Source organism: Rhinolophus hipposideros, assembly GCF_964194185.1.
Source record: "Rhinolophus hipposideros genome assembly, chromosome: 4".
Taxonomy (NCBI): domain Eukaryota; kingdom Metazoa; phylum Chordata; class Mammalia; order Chiroptera; family Rhinolophidae; genus Rhinolophus; species Rhinolophus hipposideros.
Genome location: NC_138050.1, coordinates 50,595,800 through 50,608,121, shown reverse-complemented (window position 1 = coordinate 50,608,121; position 12,322 = coordinate 50,595,800). Strand labels below are relative to the sequence as shown.

The following is a 12,322-nucleotide window of genomic DNA, read 5'->3' as shown; positions in this document are numbered from 1 at the left end:
AACTATAGTTTTATGTAAGCCTTATGGTAAGGTTACCCCTATAAAAGATACAAAAGAAAATGAGAAAGCAATCAAACCATGTTTCTACAAAATATCAACAAAACACAAAGGAAGACAGCAACAAAGAGGGTAAACAAAAGCTACAAAAGAGGAAACAATTTACAAAACGCTAATAGTAAATCCTTTTCTATCAATAATTACTTTAAATGTAAATGGAATAAACTACCCAATCAAAACAAATGTCTTCTGTTAGCTGTGGGTTTTTCATATATATGGCCTCATTATAGTGAGACAATTTCCTTTTATTCCTAATTCATTGAAAGTTTTTTATCATGAAAGCTTGTAGAATTTCTATTAAATGCTTTTTCTGTATCTATGGAGATGATCATGTGATTTATAACCTTTGTTCTGTTAATGTAGTTTATCCCATTAATTGATTTCCGTATGTTGAACCATACTTGCTTTGCAGAAATAAACCTCATTTGGTCATGGTGCATTCTCCTTTTAATATGATGTTGAATTTGGTTTGCTAATATTTTGTTGAGGTTTTTTGCATCTATATTCATCAGAGATGAATTTTTCAGAGATGTAGTTTTTTTCTCTTACAGTGTTTTTTTCTTTCTGGTTTTGGTATCAGGATAATGCTGGCTCATAAAATAAGTTTAGGAGTTGACCCCTTTCAATTTTTTGGAAAAATTTGAGGAGGATTAGCATCAATACTTATTTAAAAGTTTGGTAGAATTTACCGGTGAACTGGTGATTACTGACTCAATCTCCTTACTAGTTACAGATCTGCTTTGGTTTTTCTATTTATTCATGATTCAGTTTTGGCAGATTGAATTTCTCCTAGGTTGTCTAATTTGTTGGTGAAGTTGATTCTTATAATACTTTTCATTTCTGTGCCATCAGTTGTAACATCTCTTCCTTCACGTATGATTTGAGTCTTCTTCCCCCCACCCCCTTAGTAGTATAACTAAAGGCTTGTAAATTTAATTGATCTTTTCAAAAAAACAATTCTTAGTTTCACTGATTTTTTTCCTATTGTTTTCATGGTCTCTATTTCATTTATGTCTGCTCTAATCCTAATGTTTCCTTCCTTATACTAACTTGGGGCTTTGTTTGTTTGTTCTTTTTCTAGCAACTTTAGGTGTAAAGTTAGGTTGTTTGATATTTTCTTTTTTTTATTGTATGTGCTTATCTCTATAAAGCTGTATCTCTTTTTGCTGTATCTCTTAAGTTTTGGTATGCTGTGTTTCTGGATTTAGGTAGGATGTGAATGAAGATAAATAACTAAATAAAGATCCAGTGTTCAATAACAACAAATAAAAGATATAACAAATTTGCAGTACAAATATACATTGAAACAAGTGCTGCCACAGGTCTGTACCTGCACAGACCTTATGAAGTCTAACTTACTTAGATTCAAAATTTCTAATTCAACATAATTAGAATACAGCTCATCTAGTCCCTCTGATCAAACACACACACACACACACACACACACACACACACACACACACATCCACACCGATATATATAATCTTTTATATACAGAGGGTGCCAAAAAAGGTACATACATTTTAAGAAAGGAAAAAAACTGTATTAAAATAGTAATACAATAAAGGACGCAAGCACTCATTTGATTAACACCACCTTTTGAGCGAATGTGGTACTACACATTGCTACTGTAATCCAATTCAACTTCGAAAAGTAATACATAGATGACATCTGTTAAAATGTGTACATTTTTTTGGCACCCCAGTATATAAAATATTATACATAGAATATACATTTATAATATCTCAAATAATTATTTCACCAGAAACAAGTCAAATCCAAAAAATAATTTAGACATCAATTAAACAGTCTTTTGGGTGTTTTATGTGAGCTTTTTTTATACAAAGTGAATATTTTTGGGGTAACTTGTCTAGCATTGCATAAAGTTTTGAGGGCTCCCTTATTTATTTATTTTTACCTTTTGCAAGTAAAGGACTGTTCCCTTTAGTACAGCATAAAAAGTTTTCCATCCTCGCTTTCCTCTTGGAGCTAGAAAGGAAAAAAAATAAAAAAACTTATTAGACAAATTAGCATTTTAGAAAGAGACCCTAACTGTTATCTGTCACCATGTACCAAAATTAATTCAAAATGGATCAAAGACTTAAGCATAAGACCTGAAACAATAAATTGCATAGAAGAAAACATAGGTACTAAACTTACGGACCTTGGGTTCAAAGAGCATTTTATGAATTTGACTCCAAAGGCAAGGGAAGTAAGAGCTAAAATAAATGAATGGGACTATATCAAACTTAAAAGCCTCTGCACAGCAAAAGAAACCATCAACAAAATAAAGAGGCAAACAACTGAATGGGAGAAGATTTTTGCAAACAGTGCCTCCGATAAAGGGCTAATATCCAAAATATACAAGGATCTCATGAAACTCAGCAACAAAAAGACCAAACAACCCAATTGAAAAATGGGCAGAGGACTTGAAGAGACATTTCTCCAAAGAGGATATACAAATGGCAAATAGACATATGAAAAAATGCTCAACATCACTAATCATCAGAGAAATGCAAATAAAAACCACAATGAGATATCACCACACCCCAGTTAGAATGGCTATCATCAACAAGACAAATAGTAACAAGTGTTGGAGAGGCTGTGGAGAAAAAGGAACCCTCATCCACTGTTGGTGGGAATGCAGACTGGTGCAGCCGTTATGGAAGGCAGTGTGGAGGCTCCTCAAAACATCACGAATAGAATTACCATATGACCCAGCAATCCCTCTCCTGGGTACCTATCCAAAAAATCTGAAAACATTTATCCATAAAGACACGTGTGCTCCAATGTTCATTGCAGCTTTATTTACGGTGGCCACGACATGGAAACAACCAAAATGTCCTTCGATAGATGAATGGATAAAGAAGTTGTGGTATATATACACCATGGAATACTATTCGGCGGTAAGAAAAGATGAAATAGGACCGTTTGTGACAACAAGGATGCATCTTGAGATTATAATGCTAAGCGAAATAAGTCAGACAGAAAAAGCAGAGAACCATATGACATCACTGATATGTGGTAAATGAACTGAAAACAACAAAAGAACAAGAGAAACAAATGAGAAACAAAAACTCATAGACACAGACAATAGTTTAGTGGTTACCAGAGGGTATGGGCGTTGTGGGGATGGCAGATGAGGGTAAGGGGGATGAAATATATGGTGATGGAAGGAGAACTGACTCTGGGTGGTGAACACAGAATGGGATTTATAGATGATGTAATACAGAATTGTACACCTGAAATCTATGTAACTTGACTAACAATTGTCACCCCAATAAAATTTACTGAAAAAAAGACACCCTAAATGATCAACATGGTGATTGTGTTTCAATGTTCCTGTTTTAGTGGCTACCAAAACTAGTAATCATGAGAATGAAAATTTTCTTGAACCTAACTGTATAATAGGCAGTGTTCTCAAAATGTTTTACATGTAATGTAAAACACAATAATCCTGAGGGGTAGGTACTAGTACTCTTGCTTTTTAGCAAACCAAAGCACAAAGAAGTCATTTGCTCATGGTCATGTAACCAGGAAGAGGAGGAGGAGGAATCTGAACCCAGAGAGCACGGTTCTACAGCCTGCACTCTAGTAAAGATGACTTAAAGACTGGGAAAGCAAAAGAGGCATACTGGAAATAGATATTAATGTAAGAGAAAGTTTAAAAGGCTCATGTATAGGAGCCTTTATGGCTTCGCTGAAATTTCTAGGAATCATAAGAAAAAAGTCTCAGAATATAAAAGGACTCCTGTTGGCATTTCTCCCCCACACCCACCAACAATCAGATATCACTTTAATTTTTATTACTCTATTATTATAACTTTAATCATTATTTAATTATTATGACAACAACCTGTGATACCTCTGCTGCAGAGCTTGCTGCATTGTAACATAATTTTTTTGTCTAAATTTCTTTCATTAGACTGTGAGGTAACCTTCACCTTTAGAACTCACAGAACTTGGCACAGAGCAAGGCAGACATTAGGCACCTTCATAATAATTCTCCAAACGAATCTTCTTTTAGAAGCCCTCTCATTCCTTTTCTTTCTGTTTTCCTGGACTATAAAGTATATAGAATTTCTCTATTGACTTATATAAACTTGTACAGATTGTCTTAAAGCAAAAGGACAGATTAGTAAAACAGTTTACTATTTATTCTTAATCTTAAAATAAATCTGTAACTGGAAAATATTACCCGAAGGTCATTTTTCTAAACATGTCTATCCAAATAGGTACGGAGGGCTATTTATTCTTATTCCTTTGTCACCTATTTGGGTGTCTTTAGACTGTCTTTAACTTAGATACCTCATTAAATTAGGAAGTGAATTTTTCTTAAGCTTTAAATCCTTTAAATTTACTTTGACTGAAGACTCAAGAATCCTTACACTTGTAATATGGGTGACTATCTACCTACAGGACGTGTGTGCTCCTGCCAACACCATACTGAGATAGCCACCTGGCAAAAAAGGACTCAGAACATCCGCTCTGCAGGTTTCCAGGGGTAAATTAAAAAAAAACTGTCCCATCTGTTTCCATTATGTAAGGTTTAAAATTGAAAACTTAAAAATAAATTATCAAAAAAGTATGCCATCAACAAACAGCAAGTATTGGCGAAATGTGGAGAAAAGGGAACTCCCGTGTACTGTTGGTGGCATTGACAATTGGTACAGGCGCTATGGAAAACAGTCCGAAGTTTCCTCAAAAAATTAAAAATAGAACTACCTTATGACCTGGGAATTCCACTTCTCGGTATTTATTTGCAGATATCCAAAACACTAATTCGAAAAGATATATGAATACCTATGTTCACTGCAGCATTACTTACAATAGCCAAGATATGAAAGCAACCAAACTGCCCATCAGTAGACGACTGGATAAAGAATAGGTGGTCCCTATAAACAATGGAGTATTACTTGGCCATAAAAAAGAATGAAATCTTACCATTTGCAACAACGTGGATGGACCTGAGGATTATTATGCTAAGTGAAATAAGCCAGAGAAAGACAAATACCATATCTCATGTAAGCATGTGGAATCTAAAGAACAGAATGAACAAACAAAACAGAAACAGATTCACAGATACAGAGAACATACAGGTACTAATGGTTGCCAGACGGGAGGGGTGTTGGTGGGAGGGGCTGGGTGAAAAGGTGAAGGGATTAAGAAGAACAAATTGGGAGCTACCAAATAGTCACAGGGATGTAAAATACAGCATAGGGAATATAGACGATAATATTGTAATAACTATGTGTGGTGCCAGGTGGGTACTAGACTAATCAAGGGGATCACATTGTAGATTATATAAATGTCTAAACATATGCTGTACACCTGAAATTAATATAATATTGACTGTCGACTGTAATTGAACAAAAAGTATACCATCATCTCCTTTATAAAGAAAAAAGTGACTATTATAAATAGAATCACAGATCATTAGGTATATATAGCAAAACAAATATTGGCTATTGTTCCATAGACATCAAATTCTGACACAGTTGACGTGAGAACAGGCTGCAGAAGCTATTGCAGAGTGGAACCGGGGGCAGCGTGCTGTGGCGGAGGCGCCTGCCTGGAAAGCAGACCATCTGGCTTCTGTACTTTTGTCTTACACCCATCCTCTCATCCACCATCCCTGACCTGGGTAACTCCTGACCAGGCCCTCAACTTCTCAGGACTTCAGCAGCTTCATTTTAAAATGTGGATGGTTCACATAACTCAAGACGAAGTACTTGCTAATGTCGGAAAGGAATTCAGAAAAAACTTCTTGTGTTTTCAATAGGAGGCGCATGGGTCCTGGATTCTAAAGGCTTTCCCCAAAGCCCTGAAACCATTTCAGTGACATTCTGAGATTCCCTCAGTTCAGAGATGGACAAATCTATTTTTCTACTTTTCAGGTAGAAATCTGCTCTCTAGGAATCCATGCATGTATGCATAAAATTTTTAACAGCTCTTTGTCATTACCACACTCAGCCTACTAGAAACAGGTTCTCCAACTGAAATGTGATCTTAAGTCACCCATGGGTGACTAATGCTAAAAGTCAGTGAGCATTAACCCTGTATTGCATTCTCTACTTTTCCATCTCCCACAGAAGTATAAAACTTAACCTTGTTTTTGGCCCATTATAATTTAGTTGTTTAACATTTAAATGAAGCCACCTAACAAGATAACTTAGAAGCAAACGCTCAACAATACATAGCTTAGTGTGGTATAAAAGCACAGCTCTAAATGATTTTTACATGTATTAACCTATTTAACCCACATCATGATTCTAAAAATAAGGTAATATCATGACTTCTATTTTATACATGGGATGGTGTGGGCACAAAGGAGTGGTATTCAGAGAAGAATGGGACCACTGTGCACTAGAGCAGGCTGGGAAGGCTCACTAGAGGCAGGTTCAACTGCCCTGATTTTTAAAGCCACATACAAGCGCACACAGCGCTTCTATGGCTTTTGCACCCTTGTGAGGCTCCTCGTGTGAAACACATGGGTAAGACAGCAGTGAATGAGGGCCACTGTTCCTCAAAACGATGACTGAGGAATGGGTGAAAACTGATTTCAGGTGGTTACAGAGGGTAAGGGGGGAAGATGGTAGATGAGGGTAAAGGGGGTCAAATATATGGTGATGGAAGGAGAACTGACTCTGGGTGGTGATCACAGAATGTGATATATAGATGATGTATTACAGAATCGTACACTTGAAACCTATATGTCACCCCAATAAATTTTAATAAAAAATCTGACCTCATAGCACATATTAAGTATATACAACTGGGGAAAGAGTTGCAACTGTAGTTACATAATACACGGTGGGAGGAATGAGGGAGATTATTGATTGGAAACCTAATGTATCCTATTGAAAGGCTTTAATGACAAAGTGGTAGGAAGTTGGCAGGTAGGTAGGTGTACTTTAACAAACCTGGGCACCTGTTGTGAAAGAGTGTTTACTGAGCTTGATCAGAAGATCCCATTTTATGGTTGTTTTTAATATGCATATTCAAAGTCCAAAGGTAATCAATTGCTTTCTTCTTGAAAACACGAAATACTAGAATATTTTAATTTTAATCATTTGCCTCCAACCTTACATGATAATGGCATCTATTTACTTTAGTTTTTTTTAATACTACTGAAATAGACATTTTTTTTTTCTATAAACCACCACTGTCTGTTTTGATTTTCCCTCATGTTTACCATTACCTTTATATATTACTGCTTTCTGCACCTAAGATTGATTTTTGGAGGCCATTTTCAGCTACTTCTTGAAATCTATACTGAAAAGTTCCTTTAGTCAGGGTCTTTTGGTGGCAAATCTTTTTCTATTTTTGTTTACATAAAAATGCTCATTAAAAATTCTAGGTTGACAACTACTTTTTCTTATGAAAATATTATTGCACTGTCTTCTGGTGCCTGTCATTGTTGGGATAGCTATCTTGAGTCTAAATGTTATGTGTAAGTATATGTATAGTTTTCTTTACATTTACCCAGTTCGGTTTTCTCGAGGCTTCCCGTGTATCATTTCCAAACACCTGCAGTCATTCTGTCTTTGAATACTGTTTCTTTCCACTATTTCCTCTGCCACTGAAACCTCTGCCTCTCTAACTTCTCATTCCAGTCCACAGGCGTCTTCATTGCTCCTTCATATGCTCTATCTTTTTGTCCATCTGTGCTGAAAGCTGTGTAACGTTATCTCCAGTACTCCTCCTTGGGCACCCAAACCCGGAGATGCCCCGAGGATTCTAGCAGACCCAGGGCTAGCTTACCTCCCTTAATTAGAAAATATTTTATCTTTTTTAGATGTTTTATTATGATGGAAGACTTTCAGAATTCATTGGCCATCATACTGCCTAAAAATAGAGTCAACAGCTTTTTTCCTTACCTTAAAAAAAAGGAAAAGGACTCAACCGTTTTGTATTCTAGGGATAATTCATTTGAGGTAGGATATAGGAGATAGCAGTTGAGGACAGAATGAGAGAAATTAGAACGAGGAATACCAGTAAGGACGTTGTTGCAATTACCCCACTGAGAGAAACAGGCCAAAATATGGGCAGAGGTGCACAATAAATTAAGATAGAGACATGGAAGGAAAGGGGAGGACAGCAATATTAACTGAGCCCCGATACAGCAGGGCCCTGGGCACTGGGCTCGCTTTAGAAACGTGTGTTCTATCCGAGCCAAACAATCCTTTTAATTCGATAGAGACTGCCTCCATTTCACATGAATGTCCCCATTATTAATTGTATTTGCAGCTCTGAGAGGCAGGGGAAGCCACTGAGGAGGCTATGTATCTAAAGATTTCAAAGCTATTGTACAGGGCACTTCAGATGAGGACACACGTGTCAGTGTACATTAGGAAGGAAAAACTGTACAGGGGACAATCCTTGTAATGGTCAGGCCTGCTACTTCAGTGAGGTGGTTGCAGGGAAAGGAGAATAGGAGACAGAAGGGGAATGCAAGTCAGGCATGTTCTTTAATCTCGCTCAACTCCAGTACCTTCAACGCTATCCCAGCTCACAGCTATGGACTTCAGAACTGAGGCACCATCCCTGTGTCTGCCTGCGCTCTCACATACTGCCCACCCGACATTTCTGTGACCTACTGCTAATAGCAGTAATAATGACAGCAGTAGTAACAGCAGCAGCTAACATTGGCTGAGCACATACTGTTTTAAGCACTGCTCCAAGAATTGACGCGTATTAACGAAAGCCCACCACTCTATGAGGGAGCACTAGTATAAATTGCACTTTATAGATGTGGAATCTATGACCCCACCTAAACTTCAACAATTGTTTCCACATAGCACTGGTCACTTTCCCTCTGTGGGTGTTGGGATCCAGGGCAAGCTTCCCCAAATACCCCACAATGGCATATTGATTACTTTGATTTCAAGTTACTTGATAAGCAACCAGTGCAAGAAGGACATACTGATCTTTTACTGTCCCCTTGAATGCAGTAAATCGAGCTCCCCTGTGAAAGGTCCCTCCTTGCTCCAGTAGGGCTGAGAGAGACACCCTTATCACTAGAGCTACAGAATCCAGGGCCAAAAGCTTACATAAACAAACCTTGTCACTGCTTTATTAATTTACTACCCAAGCCGAATCTTTGTTTAGATTTCTCACTAATGAGTACCCAAACCTAAGTGTTTTCGTCCTGTCATTTCTTCACAAATTTATTGTTTTGTTGTCTAAAAAGCATAAAAAGTTGGCTGGTTCACCATTTCTGAGGGCATCATTTCTGATCTCCTGTGTGCATGTATTAAATTGTTTTTCTCCTCTTAATCTGTCTTGTATCAATTTTCTAATTAGTCCAGCAATAAGAACTCAAGAAGGGTAGGCGGGAATCTCTCCTTCCCCGACACAGTAAAGACCACTTAAACCAGACTCAGGCTATAATGTCTTGATTAATTGGATACAGGGGTGAAATTCTGATTAGTTACGAGCTGATTCAGCATGGACCCTGACCTATCAGAAAAAACACTGCTCAATTAAGATTGAAGGAACACCCATGGTAAACAGTCTGTACAGAACCAGTACATACTCCCTGACCACCAGCCCTGGCTGCGGGCTGTTTGTTATCCACTATAGGTTAAAATAAGACACACAAAAAGTCAACAGGCTTCTGTGATTATTTTCCACCACCACCACATACACACACACACACACACACACAGAGAATATACAATTGGCAGTTGTTCCACAGGTAGGTATTAGAAATATTAAATCTTCAATATTACAAACCAGTTCTTATTAATTTTCTCATCTCTCTTTATTATATATTTGAAGAAATCTTTTTGGAAATATAAAGTAGAATGAACAATATTTTGGCTTCAATTATTACCAATGATCTTTGTAAAATAGTTAAGTGCATAACTGGGAATGAAAACACAAGTTGTCATCCTTCTTTTGTTAAGAGAAAAGTATAAAAGATTCCTGAGCAATAAAATATTCAGTAAAGAGTAATAATGGATATGTGGCAGAAATAAAGTTGTCTGTCTCTCTGTCTACCTACCTACCTACCTACCTACCTACCTACCTATTTTTAATTCACCAAAAGGTATAAGCTTCAGGCAAAAGTTTCTATTTACATGCTGTACTCCCCAGCTTTAATATCTTCTAAACTGAACTGGGAACAGATTGTATTTAAGATCTTACTGCTCAATTTTTCTAGTTTATTCAAAAGGAAGATAATTTATTTTCCTACATGAAATCTTGTCCTGTTTTTGACCACTCCTAATGCTGGGTTTCCCGATCATCTACTTTTTCCTTTTGTTCAAGTTTAGTATCAGGAAGACTTAATATGCATAGAAAAAGACATAGTATGTACATTCCTTATTTTTTCTTTTTAATATAATGACCTTTTCTTTCGGCTTGAAAAACATGCTTCCCCTGCCCCAATAAAATGACAAAAATACCATTTTCTGCCTAAAGAGTAGAGCAGGTCAGTAAGCCATATCCACACTAATGAGAAAGAATTCTTGAGTCATGCATAGCATCAAGCCTAACAGTGCACGCCCTGCCTTGCTAGAAAACAAGGGAAATATGAGGATGTGCTAGTTCTATGCAAAATGCCTGCATTTCCTCATATTAATGGAGGAAGACATTTAAATTATAATGAAATACCAAGGAAGGCATTGCAAAATAAATCCAACACCTTGCTGAACTTGGAAACAAAGACGTACTCAGTAAAAGCTCTTCCATACTAGTACAACTGGAATACATCTATAGTAGATTTGCAGAAGGCACAAGATGTTTTCATTTATTTTTATTTTTTATATGCATCACTTCATTTACTATTCAAAACAGCTTTATAACGAGCTGCACTTATTAACCCCATATCAGTAAACTTAGGTATATACAGGGCTTGAGGTCAGAGAGTAGAAGCAGTGAGACTGAAATCTAGCACTGTCCATGTACTGCTCATTCATGCTCCATAGATAACTCTCTGTGAGAAGCCCTAGATTGCTTGGTCAGCTTGGAGTCATAAATATGGGACATGATGAACTAAATGTTAAATAGTATCTGATGCAGAAAATTTAGGCCATTATTTCATCCCATGTGTAATGAATGGTCTTGTAGGAACAGTATTAAACACAACACATCAGGTGTCACAAAAGTAAATGCCTATAGGGCCCAGGATGACAATTCTTAACACTGAGATGATACTGTAGTAAGTTACTCGCCATTCCTGGAGAAGGGAGAGTGCACGCCTGTATCTAAAGGAGCAGCTGCTCCTCAGTCTCGGTGAATGACCACACTGGAAAATAAAACCATTCTGAGTTTTCAGGAGAGGATGAAAAAAAAGGAAGTTTATGTGAAATACTTTATTTTTTAAAATGTTGGTAACTAATTAAAATGGTTTTAAAAAGACACCGTGGTCCAAACAAGACCTGCCAACAGGTCTTGTTTGAGCAATGGCTTGCTCAAGACATTTTTAAAGTTGCTATATTATCTTAGTGACAATATCCAAAATCCTGGCTAAATTCTTAAAGCATCTCTCTTATAGGATGAAGAGAAGTGCTACCTTGGTAGGAAGCAAGCGCTTAAGTTGTACATCACTAAGGCAGTTAGAGGTACAACTGAGGCAGGAGGAGTTTGCTTTCTGAGATTGGTTTGCAAAGGATTTAGATAAATTCATAAATGACAGCCCTACAAATCATTAAGGGAAGTTAAGGTAATCCTTGTATATTTATCCTTAACTTTCTTTCATAAAATATCTTCAGACAGCACCATGAAGTACTTTTAAACCTTAATTAATAGAATAACTCAGACACTTTCAGATTACTGCATGAAAACATGGAATCCCAGCTGTGCATAAAAGAAGTTACCTTTGGGAGATGAGTCACACAACATTAAGCAATTGATAGTATTCATTATCCCCAGGTTTACAACAGAGTGGTAGAAATAAAATAGTTCTACTACTGTTTTATATTTCTAAATATCTTAGTTTTGAAACATGTAAGGGACTTACACATTTTTGGAAAATCCTTACAATCTTTCTCTTTAAGATTGGGAACTATATTACATGTAGTCAACTCTATTTTATAAAAGGAAAAGCTGGGGCAACCTTAAAGGAACTAGAAGTACAACCTATACTGATTGTTTTTCCCAGAAAAAGATTCCCTTCCTTGCTGTGATAGGAATATATTTATATTCTTGATAGAGAATAGAACATGGTACAAAAGAGAACTGGAAGAATATTTTGCCCAAGATGTCCCCTGGAGGGGTGATGTTCACTCCGGATTTCATTCCATTCCTTTAAGAAGTC

The 12,322-nt window shown here is 36.8% G+C and overlaps 1 protein-coding gene across 5 annotated transcripts in view; it reads right to left on the bottom strand.

Moving 5' to 3' along the window:
- The window catches only part of PSD3 (pleckstrin and Sec7 domain containing 3), a 366,738-nt gene that overhangs the window by 52,937 nt on the left and 301,479 nt on the right, over positions 1 to 12,322 (bottom strand). For all 5 annotated transcript variants that reach the window (XM_081046336.1, XM_081046338.1, XM_081046337.1 and 2 more), the window contains one exon: positions 1,976 to 2,046. In XM_081046336.1, coding sequence (XP_080902462.1) covers positions 1,976 to 2,046 — 71 coding nt within the window. The remainder of the gene's footprint in view (positions 1 to 1,975; positions 2,047 to 12,322) is intronic.